Below are 17,558 nucleotides of genomic sequence, written 5' to 3'. Positions count from 1 at the left end.
TTTACTTTTTCTTATTTTTATCTTTAAAAAAAGTTTTTTTAATACGAATTAAAGTTGTTTTAATTATTAACCATACTAGTGCACCAATATAATGCATATAACTAGGTTTGGGTATTGACATGTATTGCCTATCTTTATGATATAAAATAAAAAGATTCCTTGTTATGTATTAAAAAATAAGCTCGAATCAGGTTGAATTACTGGTAATGTTTGATATATATGCCCTACATATTGAGGGGTAGATAACAGTACAATCTCAAAAAGTTTGAAACTAACTCCAAGTCGCGCGATTTAGAAAGCCGATATGCACCGACAAAAACACAATTCCCTTTCATGAATTTTGGATGGTGACTATTCCTTCCAAAAGCCTATTTAGGTGCGAGTGTATTTAAGGGGGAGGGACTACTTGTCATTATCACATTTAATTAGTTTGATGTAAAAAGGGAGAGAACTATAGAATCGAATAGCCAAACAAAAAGAAAAAAGAGAGAGAGATGTTTGATTGCACGCATCACATTTATATGAATGTGACGTTTCGCGCAATCGGTGCATTAACATGATTTTTTCTTGCTTGGAAGATTCACGATACTCATTTTTCACCAAAATGCACATAACAAAACCCTACATCAAGACCGCGTTTTCATATGGTTTTCCCTTAAATATGTGGAATATGTACTGGAGAAAGACAATGTTATTCTCATCAAATGCCCTTTCAAGGACAGCAAAGTTTTTATTAAGTGTAATTTTAAAAGAAGTTCATTGTGTATCTATAAATTTTGAAAAGCTATATTTCGACTCTATTCAAATTTTGAAATTATAGTTCGTCCTTTTTAGTGAAGAAAACGCCTAGCTCCACCCTTGCTCTCATAAATGAGAAACTTGTTTACTAGACTTCTCTTTCTTTATACAAAAAAAAAATGGTAGCTAGATGAATTTGATTAAATAATCAAAGAACCAAACGGACTGATCTTGAATCGCGTTTTTCAGAGTTGGAAACTAAATTTCTTTGTTAAATTTTTAAATACTTATTGCATGAGAACGAAGAATATCACGACTCGAAGGACGAAGAAACACAGCCTCCTTAGACGAACCAAGGCTAATCAACCCAACTACGACAGTCTTTTCAAATTGGCCCCCTCATTGTCAGCCATATTGCAAAATGATGCCTGTGCCTTGCGCAGCTTTGCAAATTAATGCTTCTGTTGTGCAATCACTATCAAACCCACTTCTACCAGAACTGCTGTTAATGTTTTATTTATGGTTTAAATAATTAAAGAAAAAACCAAATGTGGAGACAAAAGAGAGAGAAAACGTGACCTACTCAACCTTGAAGAATCAACTAAAAATTATATATATTGCAATCTTTGTGACAATGAAAGATATATTTTAATGTAACCAAAAAAAAAAAAGCAACTGGCCCCATAGAAAGCTTGACACCGTTACTGTGGTTTCTAGGTTGACTCCAAAACGAGTTTTTCAAATGTTTATGTCACATCAAAACCAAATTTTCTCATAAACGATTTTCTAAAAGTGATTTAATAACCTTGTCTCTCTACATTATTCATAAAAAAAAAGTGTATTTTGGGTATGTCATCAAAGCACGCAAGCTAATTTTTAAAAAGTGATTAAAGAACCTTTTTTTTTTATCTTTCCAAAACGGTTTTTTGTTAAGTGTAAAAAATGATGTATTCTCATCAAATTATTTATCATATGAGATACTTTTAGAAGCTGTGTGAAAACCATATCATTGTATCATTGTTTCATATATTTGTCCTAAAAATTGGAGTGTCTAATAAATTTAACTAATTTTTCTTTTTCCAACCGATTTTCAGAATTTATTTTTAAGAGTTTGTTTACTGATCTTCTTAAGATTGTGTTTGTTTTACTACATATTTGAGATACTTCAAATTAATCCATGAATTGAAGATCGAACTTTTTCTCTCTCCATCTGACCTTAAATTCATATCAATCTTCGAGAATCTCTCAAAACACACTTTTAAGATTGTGTTTGTTTTGCTCCAGATTTGAGATACTTTGAATTAATCCATGAATTTAAGATCGAACTTTTTCTCGACTCATCTGAGATTAAATTCATATCAATCTCAGAGAATCTCTCCTCGATCTAAATAAATTATAGGTGTCGTTACTGATTCAAAGTAGATCGAACAGCTTCACCGATTCGATTTTCAAAGCAAGTTTTTAGTTCAATGGATTTGTATATAAAAATCACCTTCAGTAGAACTCTAATGTATATTTAAATTAACTTTCCGCTAGGGATCCGCGCTCGAATAATAGAATACAGAGTTGACCAAATAAATTACGCAAAAAAGAGTGGCATCTGCGTGCTTTCTAAAAGATAAAACTTGTCTGTTAAAAAAAATCAGGTGACTCGGGATAAGTGCTCACCATTGCAGGTCAAAAGGCAAGATTTGACGCTTACAGGCAAAACAAGGGGAGGGATAGAGATAAAATTCAATGCCTCTGATGCACAGAACGTCCGGTCAGGTCCCAGTCAGAAGGCCCAGGTCCGGTCAGGTCCTGTTTTTGATATATACGAATATATACGAAGACCAAGACTCATACCAACTGGTTCCTTATCAAAACTAAGTATGTTGTTCATATCAACAAGCGACTTGATCTTGTCTAAAGAGTCACCTAATCTCAATTCCCAATGCCGCAGTTTTTTTAAAGAAAAAAAAAAAACAAAAAGAAAATTTGTTTTGACAAAATCTCACCTGGTTATTATGAAACTCTTTTTTATATTAAGGTGTGTTTGGATGACAACTTATGGCGAGTATTTCAAAAGGAATGTTTGAAACTTGTATAAATGACAGTTAAAACGGGGTTTGTAAACAATTAAGAGGGTGTTTGGATGATACCTCAAAATCATGTTTTGAAGGCAAAACCAGGTTTTTTTAGTATTTGGGTGTCATCAAAATTGAGTTCGAGGAAAACCCAGTTTTGAGAATACCTGGTTTTGTAAAGAAGCAAAAAAGCCTGACCTCTCTTAAGTTATTCAAAAACAAAGTTTTGAATGTATCATCCAACAAAAAACAAGGTTTTTAAAACTCATTAATTCTAAAACTCGTTAAAAAACTTGTTTTCATAAAACCAAGCTTTCAAAAAACCGAATTATCATCTTAACCACCTTTAAAGTTGTTAGCTTTTCCATTCTCAAACCACGACCTAATGGATAGGAGTGTGCAACAAGCAAGCCAAGCTCTAGCTCAGCTCGAGTCACATATTATTCAGCTCCAGCTTGATTCGAGTTTTATGAGCTTGATTCGAGTTTTACCAGGTTAGCTTGAGCTCGACTCGTTTAAGTTTATGTCACCTATATCTTTTTTATTTAAATACAAAATAAAAACCACGAAAAACATGTTAAAATTTATAAAGATAACGAGCCAAGTTGAGTTTAAACAAGTCGAGATCAATTGAAACTTACATGAGTAAGTTAGAGTCCAGTCCCAGCTAGTTCAACTCGTTATGCTCCCTATTCATAGGGTTGTTTAATAATTGAGACGATAAAATACTGTTTCACCTCATTATTAAAATAGATTCATAGAAGATTGTAACATACTGCACCCAACGGTTTCTATTGTCAAACTACTCATCTAAATTAATGCAAAACAGTTTTATAAAAGAAAATAAATAGCCAGATAATCTAAGTTTTTTTTTTCACAAACAAGATTTGGAGAGTGCCACCCACATTTTACCTATTAAATTTTTAAAAACTGATTAAAAAACAAAAAAAAAATTGTTAAAACCTGATTTTTGTAAACCCATGTTCTTTAGGATGTCATTCAAACGCGGCTAAATTTCAACTTCAGCTTTCCTCCGTACTCGTATCACCATCTCTCATATTTTTCCATTTTGTTCAGTCACATTCATAGAAAAAGGAGGTCTTGCCATTATAAGTCAATGCCGCATTTTTTTCGTTGCAATATCATTTTTCAAATGTTTAGGTTATGTTGATCAGAAAGTTAAAATGAATCGGCTAATCTGCCAATTGAGGGAATAGCCTGACTCAGTTATGCATCTCCAAAAAGTTACCATTATGCACATTTTTTTAAAATAAAAAAAAGACGTAAGATAACAAAGATGTAAGTTACCATTTTGCTTTTTCTTTAATTTTTTTAATATAAACTAAAAGTATTTTACTTATTAATTATATTGTGCATGAAAATTCATGCACCAATGTGGCGCACGGTGGAATTGTTCGGTAAGGTACGGTGTGATGAAAGACACTTTATATATATATATATATATATATATATATATATATATATATATATGTGAGGCCTTATCGGCCGGGGCACGCCCAATATGGACGAACAATATTTAAACGAGACCGTTTCCGGCCCCTTAGTTTTGTGAAAACGCCGATAAAAGCAACCATCTTAGCTGCCTTTGCCGATAAGCCGAGATGGTGAAGTGTGCTCTTCTTTAGAATCACAGAAAAAAAACCATCGGAATTCTGATAGGTAAGAACAAAGAAATAGATAGAAGGGCCTTGGACCGTGGCCACACGCTCCGTCTGCTGCACGGCGATCGAAAATTGCCGACAAATCTGACTGGTCGCATGCGAATATCTACCGCTACCATTTGCTTTGCTTTTCCTTTTACCATTTGCTTTTCTTTTCATTGATTGGTGGGTGAAGAGGACTTTCCTCCAAAATCTTTTTTAACTTTTTTTTTTTTCTTTCTGGTTTGCTTTCTGTGGGGAGCGTTCCATTTGTTTTTATAAGATCCCTGGTCCACCCGTCGACCTGTGCATGTGGGTGATACATTTGATCCCACTTGTTGGTACCATCATTCTTTTTCTCGCGCCGGCTCTCTGGGTCTCCCGTCTCTCCGTCTTCGGTGGTGAGAGGGAGGGAGAGGCGAACAAGCAAAGGAGAAGAAGACGATCTGAAAGTCGAGAACACCATTGTTCTTGACTGACTTCTCACTTTTGTTGCTGTGGTTTGCTCCTTTTCCTTTTAGGCATCTGTTATTATGTTTAAGGCTTAAGAGTGTCTCTCTCTCTATATCTCTCGCATGTTTGGATTTTGAAGTTCGCTACGTTAGGATGCTTCTTAAACTGAACTATCTGATTGAATTTTGTTTCCTCTCTCCTTTAGCAATCTAACTGTGCGTTCGTTTTCTGTACGTTCATGCTTATCTTAGAAACGCTTCTTCATGCTCGACTGTACTTCTGGGTGAGTTGCGATTTCTCTATGTAGTATGTTCTGATGGTGCTTTAAAGAAATTCTCGATGGAGCTGTTCTCATGGACCGAATTTTTGTAGCGATTCAAGATGGCGCCGCATCTCCTTGGTTCTGAAATTGAACCATCCGAGGAGCTGGCCTTCATTCAGGCTGTAAGCAAGCTTTCCCGAATAGTTAGGATTTTTGCACCTACCTCCCTTCGTATCTCGAGCCTTTTTGCGGAGCCCCTCTCTGGTTTTACACTCCTTTTGGGACATAGTTTGTACTAATTGCGCCTTCCTTTAACAGTTCGAGCCTCAGAGTCCTTTTGTAGAATGCTTGTGAACCAAGAAAGTCCCCATGAAGGCGTAGGTATGTGACTGGGCTTTCAGATAATCTCCCTCAACTTAGCTAATGTCGAGTAAAAAGAAAGATGGATTTTCCTGTTCTGTGAGGTCCAAAAGAAAAGGACTTCAAAACAGCAGATTAGTTACATAATGTTATCTAATACCAGTGGCCTATAGGAGCGTAGGGTTAGACTAGTTCTCTCTCACTAAGGTTTTTGTTTGTGTATAAACCCTCTGCCATGTCTCCACCAAGCCAAACTCCTTAAAAATAAAGAACTGATTGCTATGTCCTTCAATTTTCCTCTCTTTAACATATCAAAACAGTTTTTTGATCTTAAAACTGTCAGGATAGAACAACTCAATACTATTTCAAAGTATGTCCTTCAATGTGTTTGCGCAGGTTTTTCCGTGGCTACTCTGACCAATGACGAGGTCAAGTATGGACGTCCTGTGTGCTGGCTTTTCTAGTTGCTAACATCAGGGACTAACATTCCCTCCCAGAACCTAGAATCTGTTTTCGTTAGTACACCACATATGCACATTTCGTATAATCTGTTCTTTTTTGGCGCTAGTACATTCTTCTAGTCTCTCTTTATGACCTATGCAAGTCACTGTGGATAGAATTTGTAGCTGAACGTCTTTTGATAGACACTTGGTCCATTATTGGGCCTGTTTACAGGCAGATCCAGTTTGTTGCACAAAGGTTTTCAACACCAGATTAGCGGCAGAGAGCTTGTATGACACCATTGAAGAATACGGTGCCACCTTCCTGATTCCAACGAATCAGGCATTGGATGGCTTTGTAGTGTTTATAGCTGCTACAAAAACTGGAATGAAATGAGTCCTAATTGTGTTTCCGTTTTCATTAATAAGTCGAAATAAAGAGATGTTCACATATTTATTTATTCAACTAGTGCCTGAAAACCTTTTTCCTTGTGTTCTGAAATTGGACAGCAAAATGGATGGTTTAAGGAAGCAGTATAAAGTCTCTTAGCATGGATGTGCAGACTCTCTCTCTCTCTCTCTCTCTCTCTCTCATGCATTTACTACCGCAGACTTTGGTGGTTGATAACATTTTCAGTTTTCCTTTGTCTACTTGCTTAGTTTTTTTTCTCCCAGCACCAGTACCTCTTCTCTCTAATATACTGGAATAGCTCCATTTCTGAGGATTTTAACAAGGTCTTGAAACTTTCATCTCATTTCAGTTCTTGAAGAGTCATGGGACCCAGGTTACTGACTCATTACAGCAATGCCTTGCTGGTGACCTTTTTATATTTCTTTCTTCCAGCTAGAAAATCCTTGTTTGTTAAGGGTCTGTTTGCTCGGGGAGACCTACGTTTGTGATATAATTGAAGAATGACAGATTGAACAGGATGGTACATACAGCTGGTTAATTGGGTCTCCGTGTACTAATATGATGAGCAACGAACTGAATTAGGACAGAAGTGTAAAAACATCAAAGTTGTCACAATTCCTGTTTGAAAGGTGGTTGTTGAAAAGAATGATTAAGAACCAAAATCAACTTTGAGGATCCGAGCATTTTCGTTGTTTGGAAAATCGGGCTTATGAAATTTATGAATTATGTCTCTTGTGGATCAGCTTGTCTTCATTTTGGAGTTGTTTTCAAGTTTCAGATGTAATATAAGGATATGATAAGTTTACATGGGGATAGTAATTGCTTTGCATAGAGGTAATTACTGAAACCTGTGTGACAATGCAACTATGCATGTTACAATCAGTTTAGCTAAAGTGCCTATGCATGACTGGGTTCATCTCTTAGTTTGGTTTCTGCTTTTAGCTATTGTTATTCTCCCACTCTGCATTTTGAAGGGCAAGCAATCCTACTAACAGTAGTATTGAATGTTATATGTTGGTCAATCTTATCAACATTGATAACAAAAGGCCCTATAACCAGTTGTATCATTGTGCAGGTTAAACTATTGAAATGTTTCGCAGAAACTCTGGTGATCATGGACATCAAGGCCATGTTTCTGCACCACAGCAAGAGAAGGTAACTGGAATTATTCAATGGAAAGTGAACAGTATTTTCCCTTAAGCACTCGATACACTTTTTGATGGGTTGAACATTTATTATTTTGTTACATGTTTCTATGTATTGGTTTAAGATATTTTAGGATACTTTATTTTGAATTCCTTTGCAAGATTTTCTTCTTCTTACAAGGACAGGTTTTCTTCATAGATGCCTTTGACAGGTGGTACTTTGTATTTGCTTCTTGGTCTAGATATAATAGTTGAAGCTACATTGGATCCAAACTTTATACTTACTACATAGTTTTTATCTGATCTGCAGGTTAATGAGCTGAGAGCCTTACTGGGGCCTTTATCTGGCCGAAGTCTTCAGTTTTGCAACGACTCAACCTTGCGGAGATACTTGGAAGCACGGAACTGGAATGTTGACAAGGCAAAAAAGATGTTGGATGAAACACTTAAATGGAGATCAACATATAAGCCAGAGGAAATAGCATGGGTAAAGCAACATTGGCATGATCCTTCATTTTCCTAACTTGAACATAAATGTGGATTTTTGAAAACTAACACCTGTTGGCATAATATGATCGACGTAGTTGTAGAATATTGAAAAAGGCACAGTTGTTTTAGCATGGCAATGCCTAGCCATCTTGATCCCCTACCATTTGTTGTTTTTATCAGCAGAAAATTCTGCAAGTACCTTACGTGCTTTACTTATAGCGGCAAGATTGATAGTGAGATGCTTCTCCAGAGTTAATTTATGAAGTTCCTGAAGATACCACGATAATGCTTTCAGTAGTTCTTCAATTACATTATGAAGTTTATTGAGCATGTGGCTATTTCTCTTTCCAAAACAAGTAGAGTGCACATAATACTGGTAAAATAGCCAAGATAAAATTTTGCCTCCATGGTTTTTATTTTTCCTGAAACATTTTGCTTATTGTGTATGCTATGTCACATGGGTGGGGGGTGTTGGTGCGGATGTGAGTGTCGATGCCGCACATCCCACAAAACTTGGGTGCAGTGAGGGTATATATATATATATATATATATATATATATATATATATATATATATATATATATATATATATATATATATAATTACTGTAAATAAAGAAAGAGAGGGAGAGAGAAAAGATAAAGAAAGTGTGGGAAAAAATTTGTGAGTGAATAGGAGAGGGTGTGATTAGGTGCTGCCCCGTTTTTGAAGAGTCCATGTGACATATGTGTGTGCTTACTGCTTACATTGACGAAATCATGGCTTTAAGGTATTTCAACTGAAACAGAAACTTAAGACATGTTGAATAATATTGTTATCGTGGTTTCTTTTTCATACTTGTTCTAGTGTGACAAGAAAATGATCATTTATCATGGCCAAGTTAATCTAGTATAATGAAATGCAGAAAAGTAATCTCCTGCATCTGTGCTTGAAGTGACATTCTGGATAGTCTTAGTTGTGTTTTTCATTTCCCTCTCCTACATATTGTATCCATGAACCTAATTATAAGTTTATATGAAACAAGTTATGAGTAAATAATGATTATACTGGAAGGGAAGTGAATTATAATAAAGTCAAAATAGCATTAGTTCATCCTCATTGACTGAGACCCTTGTTTGAATCATAGGTTCTTTGGTATCTCTTCATAAATGTGGTTGAACACTGAACAATAACTACCCTAATGTGATATAGTGAACCAATTTGAATGGAGGATATAGCATAAACACTGATTGACAGTCCTAAACTGCCTCTAATTTTCAAAATGGACAACCTGATAATTCAACTCCATGCCCAATTATGCAAGTTCAAGACTAAGCTCTCTCTCTCTCTCTTCGGATTCACCAGTCTAACATCCTAAATTCAGAAATGACATACAAAGAGTTTCATATCTAAAACCCAGACAAATTGATGGTCGCATCTACTAAAAGCCCATTACCATCATGTGTCCAGGTTTAACCCTTTGAAGTGTCAAATTGAAGCCATCTATGAGGCAAGTCGATATCCACAACCTGGGTGTTTCAATTTTGAGTTTGATCACTGCAGTTGATATTAGTGTCATGTTTAATACCTGGACCTGAGGTTCAATGAACAAGGGTGCGTATTTTCTGAAGTGTAATATATTATAGCCTTCTAATGTCTAAATGGCCTAAGAATAATCTTATGTCTAGGATATTGATGAAGGAGCAAATACTGAATTGGGTTGTATGTTTTCTAAAGTGTAATAATAGATTGTAGCATTCTAACGTCTAAACGGCTTAATAGAATTATCCTCACTGTTACTGTTTCCTAGTTTATGGTTATTTTAGGCACCAAATCAAAGCTGTTGCACTGGTAGGCCACGTGGCTGCCTGACTTTTTAGCTAGCCACAGATTCAGCCTAAGGAACAACCCCCTAACTTTTACGTTTCATGTCATGTAAAATTTCTTATTTTCAATCATCCTGTGCAGTTGTGCTTAATCAAACATATAGCTGGTAAGTCAAGATGCTAACCTTTCCTCCTGAACCTTTTTCAGCATGAAGTTGCCCATGAAGGTGAAACAGGAAAACTTTACAGGGCTGGCTTTCATGACAAACAGGGGAGGACTGTTCTAGTACTGAGGCCAGGAATGCAGGTAGGTGTTCATCTATAGCATCTAACGTGGCTGAACAAGAACATTTTCTAGTATTTAACTGTTAATCCATGCAGAATACAACATCACATGACAATCAAATGCGCCACCTGGTTTACCTTCTAGAGAATGCCGTTATCAATTTACCAGAAGGACAAGAGCAGATGGTATGGTTGATTGACTACACAGGATGGTCGTTGATGAACAGCCCACCTATTAAAACAGCCCGGGAAACTGCAAATATCTTGCAAAATCATTATCCTGAGAGGCTTGCAGTTGCATTTCTCTATAATCCTCCAAGGATCTTTGAGACTTTCTGGAAGGTCGGTTGGTTATCATCTCTTATTCTGACCCACTATATTGCCCAAATATGCAAAATGTGGCAAATAACTGTAGGCCACTTTTAACCTCTAGACAGAATCCAGATCCACTATAATCGTTTGCCATTTGCCCCAAAATGTTATCAGAGATTCTGTAGATCATGGAAGAATATTAGATGCATGAGTTTAAATGTGGCGAATAACTGTAGGCCACTTTTAACCTCTAGACAGAATCCAGATCCACTATAATCGTTTGCCATTTGCCCCAAAATGTTATCAGAGATTCTGTAGATCATGGAAGAATATTAGATGCATGAGTTTAATCTTATTGACCCCTCCCTCCCAATCCGTATGCTGTATGAAAAGTCAGAGACAAGTGCTTCTACTAATTTCAAGAGAACCATTATCCAATTTTATTTGACTGTTTGGATACCAAACTCAGTACAGGCGAGGATTCTTTGACTTGGAACATGATTTTATATTACATGCACGGTTTAATGTCTTCTTATTTGTCTCAACTCTTCCCTTATGCTCTGGATTGGCAGGTTGTTCGATACTTTCTTGATCCCAAGACCTTCCAAAAGGTGAAATTTGTATACCCAAAAAAGGATGGAAGTGTGGAGCTTATGCGGCAGGCCTTTGATATTGAAACTCTCCCAACAATATTTGGTGGAAAGAATCCAACCAAGTATGACCATGAGGAGTTTTCGAGGCTGATGGCCATGGATGATGTCAAAACAGCAAGGTTTTGGGGTTTCAGTGATAAGCTTGTCAATGCTCGTAGCTGCTTCGCAGCAGAGATGACTCGTGATGAAATGAAGTCTATTGCTCCTCCTGCTAGCTAATTGCATATTTGAGGTTCCGAAGACCCACTCTCAAGCATGCTTGGGACTTCCACACAGAATGTAGGCTAACGATCATCAGGTCTGAGATGATCGAAACAGCCATCTAGTTCCCTTAAACAACTTCAATTTTCTCTCCTTTTTTAATCTCTCTCTCTCTCTTGTGTGTGTGTGTGTGTGCGTATGTGTGTGTTCTTTTACGTTTTAAATAGTCGCAAGAAGACCATAGAAGCTCCATCGAACTGGCTAGGATTTTTAACTCGAGGTTTTTAGTAGTTGATTCCAAGAGTTCGATACCCAGAGTGACTTTTGATCATGCTTTAATCGAAAATGTTTTTTTACGTTGTGACGATTGTCCATCGTTCCATACTAGCAGCCAGAGCCTATGTCGATGTTCTGACAGGGATCACCCTAACTCCTGCTCCGCGCTCTCAATCCGAAAAGAATTTGTTCAACTATGATGTATCGCCAAACCAAACATTTTTGCTGCGTATGTCCTCTCTCTCTCTCTCGATGACAATCTTTGTTCTACGTAGCTAATACAATGAATTGAAATTTTATGCAACAATAGAGCTTAGATCAATAACCAGACCCTATGTCGATGATCTGACAGGGATCACGCTAACTCCTGCCCGGCTCGCAATCCAAAAGAATTTGTTCCAAGTAAGATGTAACGTCAAACCAAACATCTTTGCTGCGTATGTCCTCTCTCTCTCTCCCTCTCTTTTCATCACAACTTTTTAGAAACATGTCAAGAAACATGTCAAGATGATAGCTTTGTTCTACGTAGCAAATACAATGAATTGGAATTTTATGCAACATTAGAGCTTTAGACCAATACTCCTATTAACAGCTTTTATATGTAAAACTCCAAGGACGCGACAAATTTTATATTGAATCTGAACCACGTCCAACTTAAAAAAATGATCGAACTCCATACAAATAAATGAATCCCCAGGATCAATAAAGTTCAATCTGATGAAAGTCCAAGTTAGAATACTGATCCAATCCATATTTATTTCTTCCTTTTTTCTTCATCCACTCTTCACCTACTCCAAAAAAAGTTAGACAAATCTACCAACCTGGATCCATGGCGAATAAGCTATCATGGACAGCAGAAATGGTACCAGCAGCTCAAACCCAGGTGGGGTGTCGATTCCCTATTTATTAACCCAACCACATGTTCGAAGTCTCAAATGACAACATATTGCAGGCAACCTTTGGCTACTAAACAAGTTCTACATTTACCAGGATAGTTTCCTGGCCACATTTTTGAGATCTAAAGTTTCTGCTAACGATTCTAACGTAGCGACACAGAAACCACGAGAAAAATGAGATGACAACCGTAACAAAGAGAACCCAGCAGTTAACTATGGGTCTAAAATGATGACTAACCAGACTCTGCATGCAAACCAAGAGATTTTCAGGCAGCTTCATAAGGCAAAAAAGTAGAATCCGGTGCATACTGTCCACTCAAGAATAGGAAAAAGGTTCCTTTGTTCCCGTAGCCAAGGAAAGTAGAGTTTGTCAGATCGATTACATCATACAAGTATCCGAACATTACGGGGTCTAGATAAAAGGAATTTCCAAGTATTGATGAGAAGCAACAATGTTCTGGAATTCAATATAATGCCCATCTGGCTATGTTTAAACATCCTGGGAAGACAAACCTACAAAACAAAATCAATCCCCTTGGATTTAGTTTGTTGTAGTTATCCCCATGCCTCTTAATAGTAAATGACTAAAACAAATTCAGATCAATGTGCAGGGGCGCAAATCATATCAGCCTCTCACCGTGGCAAAGCAAGGCCTATATGAAGCATAACATCAAATTAACGGAAAGCAATGATAACAAGAGGATTTTACTTAATGTTAAAACAAAACTGATAACATCTACAAAAACAGATCTTAGGATCCAGTAGAAAAAACAATATAAAGCACAAAAGATTAAACTATATGACACTTGTTCAGGAAAAGGGAAAAAATGAGAAAGCACATGTGACCCAGAAAATACAGCTGTGTATGCTGTGCATAAGAACTAAGAAGCCTTAAAGTAGAAATGTAGAACAAAGCTGTTCAACAAGGCATCAAAGGTACTCAGGCAAAGTAAAAAAGACATGAGATATACAGAATTACAGATTAAGACGCCTATAAGTCAGATCACCAGATGATGATTAAGCCCTCAGTAACTAGTTACATCTATAACTACAGTTTTTGAAACTTGAGTCGGTGACAAACTCGGACCTCATAAATTGACAACAAATTCAAGCCTTCCCCTAGGAAGACTACTTGAAGTGAATCAACAAAGTTCAATGTCAATCAAATCATGATAGTTTTTCAGATGTCAAAAGTAACAAACTGATCAGCAACTCATGCCAAAGCCCCATTAATTAGACAAGACTAATTTGAATCAGGTTCCTTCTGTATTTCCATCAGTGGGCAATAGATTTAGGATTCAATAATCCCAATGACACACACTCCCCACCACCAAAAAAAATTTTGAAAATTATAGACAAAAAGGGAATCTATTTATGGTGGCTTCAATCCACCTCGTGAAATGGAAGTACGCAGGTCAGACCATAAATCCAAACTGAGGGCTGCCTGACTATGGCGAAGGCATTAAACATAGAAACACGTTACTAGATACTACATGTTCATTTTAAAATCAATCTATATAGAGCAAGGTTCTAGAACAGCCATGCTACAGAATTTTGTGTTCAGAATCAACAGCAATGGCAATGAAGCCATCATCTCAAACCATAAGGTGCCATGAGAATCTGACCTTCACACACTTCTAACATTAATAGTTGTGGCAACCATTCTCCAAACGCTATCTACTAGGTTCATGATCTGACCATAAAGGAAAAGAGGGGTTTAGAATAATCTCAACTATGTCCACAGGAAAAGATATCAGTGACCAACAAGTGGCCCATCACCAAAACAAACAGCATCGAAAGCACAATGAGAAAATTTTTCTAATAAAAGAAAACAAATGAATTTTTGTGACATCATATCCCTGTCACGTGTGGTGCCTACCAAATCTATTGATATTACGTGAGAGGGAACAGAATTAGAGATGTAAAATATGCTTAAATGCACATACTTTAGAGAATACTCACCAAAATTTGCATGTACCACCAAATGCTTACTAAGACATGGTCCCATGGAAGCAGTGGTCAATTTATCACATTTGACAGATTAGAAAGAGGAAACCACAAAGCGAAAACATGTTTCTTTCTTTTTCCTGTAAGATTCTATTTAGTGGATGCGATGGCCCATCACAGGGAATGCATTAATTTTGGCATATAGGTGCACTCTAAGGATTCTAAACCTTTAAGGCCATGGACCTTAGTCCAATGAGGAAATTAATTTGAGAATAGCTGCCTTCAGAGGAACAGATCCCCCATCATACATATAAGGTACACTAATAAGCCATCTTTTATAAGAACATGAAAAATAAACACCAACTCCTCAGAAAAGCAGCCACTGCTCAAATTAACGTTTGATAACAAAAGAACCAACAACTGTTTAGCTACAATCCAGCAATAAATGAGTCATCCGGGGTCCAGATTAAAGTATCTAAACTTGCTCTAACACAAAAATTCCCCTAGGATCAAGTTTTCCGCACTTGCATCAGTAACGAGAAATTTAATTGATTCAGTGCCCATAGAGAGCCAGCTGGTCTTGTCACAACGGCAGAGACAATCCTAGATCATGGCCAAACAAGTGAAAGAAGGACGTCAGGTATGTAGTAGAGATGGCGCACAAACAAATCATCACAAAACAAAATGCCCCAATTCATGACTTCCTCATATCTCAAAAACAGGAGACACTTATGTAATGAATAGCACAGGAAACATGAGATCTTAAGGATATTGTTCTTTCATTTTCAGAGAACCATTTTATAATTACTCCCTCCTTCCTCCGCTCACTGAACAAACAAAAATGAAAAAAAAAAAAAGAAAGACACATAGCAATAGGCTGAAATGATTAAAGAAATTACGCCAACATAAGCATAAATCTTAGAAAAACCAGTGAAAAGAAGAACATATGAAAAACCGTGAGAACAAATTTAAAACAAAGTAAGGCGCGGCAGACTTTACAAACGCCAACGAGCAAAGGAAAATCTAGAAGCAGGACGTTAAGGAAGTTATCGACATTCACTTATATATGTAATATGTGCGAAGAATTTGTCCGGCACCGGACATATTTATTGCGGAACTTAGAGGAGACTTTCAAATCACCATCACCGCGGAACGGTTGCTTGCGTGATAGAAACCCCGCTCAGGGACCACGTTTAGATAACCTCGGCGTAGTCGCAAGAATGGAGGTTGGGAAATCAATAAGTCAAGTTCCGGGAGACTAGGATCCCGGATAAAAGCAGGGAAATGTGACCACAAGTACTTGTAAAAGCAAAAAACGAATTGTGTACAGACTCGTTGTTTAGACTAAATGACGAATGGTCGCGTTGTTCTAACGCACTAAAGTCCGAATTTGACAGACCTTCTTCGGTTAGTAGCTTCAGGAACTGGGATAGATAAATATAGTGGAACAACAAAGGACAGTAATGGTGTCCTACAGCACTCATCTCGCAGTCAATGCATACAGAACAAATGGTGGTACTGGATCTTAACAAAGATGGATTACGGAAGGAAGTGGGTACCTTGGTTGAGCCATCCCCATAGCCTGGAGTTGATGGAAATGTTGGACTTAAGGCGAGCAGAGGCGATGGCGGTGTGGAGAGGCATCAGAGACTCGGAGCATAACAATGGGGGAGCATACCTACAAACAGCAGCAATAAGCAGGACGATGGTCCATTTCATCAACAACATCAATCTGCATACTTGAGAGGGAGGGAGAGAAAGAGAAGGGCGTTTGCAGACCTGGCGAGTCGTCTTGTGGCGGAAGCGGGCGAAGGAAGAAGAGGAGAAGTAGGAGGGCGGCGAGGCAGGGACGTAGAGTTGGAAACGCTACGAAAGGCGAACCTCGCACCCCTCGTCGCCGCTGATCGGCAGACCGAAGCCATTGCAGAGAGAGTGTGTGCGCGTGTGTGTGTCCTGAATAAAAAGGCGAAAGACGGAGGAATAAAGGAGGCGGCGACCCAAAATGGGCACGGCCAGAAGTGCGCGAAGGAGGGGAAGGAAGGGGAGAAAGAGTTTGGAGAGAGCGGGAGCGGCGGTAGGGTTTTGCTCCGTAGGTTCGCGCCCGAACCAACCAACCCCCGCCGGCTTCTTCCTTGGCTGTCACAGCGACACGCCTTCTCTTGTCCCTGTTTGGCTGTTCCTTGCTAATCCCTAGTTACGTTATTGTTCCATGACTTAAAATATTTTCTAATGATTTCTTCGAATTTTGTTATAAAAATGCTCAAGTTTTGTTAATACAGAAAATTTCACACCTATTTGGATTTTTTAAGAGGTGTTTGATGGTTTGGAATTTTGATTCAACAATAAAATTTCAGAATCAAAATTCCTCTTTAAATTAGAATGGAATCAAAATTTCAGGTTCTTAATTTCGAAAAAGAAATACCTTGTTTGTTTAATAATTTTGATTTCTTAAAAATAACCATTTTGATTCTAAAATTTCATGTTTCTAACTATATCAAGCACCGCCTTAATGAATTTAAAATTTTTAATTAATTTGACCGTATGTTTTATGTGCCGGAGTATGGATACCGTTTTTCAGACGCCCAATCGTACGAGAAATTTCATGTCAGAAAATAAGATGAGACGTTGAGACGTCTTTTCTTAGTTCGACCATGGCTCTGCTATGGGGCACTTGAGCCGTTAGTTCGGCAGATCGAATATCCAAGGATCTCATCTGACTTTCATATTTTGACCTTTGATGAGAAAACCATCCAAATCAAAATGCAAAACTCGAAAACTGAGTATTTTGAGCGTGAATCTTAAGCGATTCCATGTTTTTTCGTAGTGTTAGATCAGACTTCAAGTCCTCAGTTCGATAAAACTAGGGACACTAATATGATTCATGAATCCCCTGTCACATCAAAACCAAGATCCTTGGTTTTTAAACGGCACCAGAGAGTCAGCAATTTCAACATGAATCCAGCCCATAAGAACATGAAAACATTGTTGATGTGATTGGTTCTTTACTTTTCATGAAGTTGCCAATTCCATACCCGAAATATGAGAAAAGGAAACGCTGAAGCCCCACATTGTAACTCCTAGATTTCTTTCTCACTGACATTGACTCCCAATTGGATCTCTCTCTCTCCAGTTTCATTCCTTTTGTGCGTTTTTCTTA

At 37.5% G+C, this 17,558-nt stretch overlaps 2 protein-coding genes across 5 annotated transcripts; one reads left to right on the top strand and one right to left on the bottom strand.

Annotated features, from left to right (window-relative positions):
• The first annotated feature begins 4,362 nt into the window (after nucleotides 1–4,362).
• Nucleotides 4,363–11,444, top strand: LOC116261134 (uncharacterized). 2 transcript variants are annotated; one of them, XM_031639763.2, is made up of 6 exons: nucleotides 4,363–4,484; nucleotides 7,468–7,547; nucleotides 7,848–8,024; nucleotides 10,040–10,138; nucleotides 10,213–10,458; nucleotides 11,001–11,444. In XM_031639763.2, the coding sequence occupies exons 2-6, from the start codon at nucleotides 7,482–7,484 to the stop codon at nucleotides 11,298–11,300; spliced, it is 888 nt and encodes a 295-aa protein (XP_031495623.1). In that variant the 5' UTR covers nucleotides 4,363–4,484; nucleotides 7,468–7,481; the 3' UTR covers nucleotides 11,301–11,444. The 2 variants fall into 2 exon arrangements, with proteins under 2 accessions (XP_031495623.1, XP_031495621.1); XM_031639761.2 differs by lacking the exon at nucleotides 4,363–4,484 and adding an exon at nucleotides 4,573–4,965.
• A 1,333-nt stretch (nucleotides 11,445–12,777) lies between these two features.
• On the bottom strand, nucleotides 12,778–16,471 carry LOC116259898 (protein NUCLEAR FUSION DEFECTIVE 6, mitochondrial-like). 3 transcript variants are annotated; one of them, XM_031637882.2, is made up of 3 exons: nucleotides 16,181–16,471; nucleotides 15,961–16,079; nucleotides 12,778–12,967 (listed from the first exon to the last, which is right to left on the bottom strand). In XM_031637882.2, exons 1-3 carry the CDS (start codon nucleotides 16,321–16,323, stop codon nucleotides 12,945–12,947), a joined length of 285 nt encoding a protein of 94 aa, XP_031493742.1. In that variant the 5' UTR covers nucleotides 16,324–16,471; the 3' UTR covers nucleotides 12,778–12,944. The 3 variants fall into 3 exon arrangements, with proteins under 3 accessions (XP_031493742.1, XP_049935344.1, XP_031493744.1); XM_050079387.1 differs by lacking the exon at nucleotides 12,778–12,967 and adding an exon at nucleotides 12,974–13,107; XM_031637884.2 differs by lacking the exon at nucleotides 12,778–12,967 and adding an exon at nucleotides 14,718–15,004 and having other exon boundaries at nucleotides 16,181–16,470.
• Between the last annotated feature and the right edge of the window lie 1,087 nt (nucleotides 16,472–17,558).

This window comes from Nymphaea colorata, chromosome 9, assembly GCF_008831285.2.
Source record: "Nymphaea colorata isolate Beijing-Zhang1983 chromosome 9, ASM883128v2, whole genome shotgun sequence".
In the NCBI taxonomy this organism is placed as follows: Eukaryota; Viridiplantae; Streptophyta; class Magnoliopsida; order Nymphaeales; family Nymphaeaceae; genus Nymphaea; species Nymphaea colorata.
This window is presented reverse-complemented; position numbering and strand designations above follow the sequence as displayed.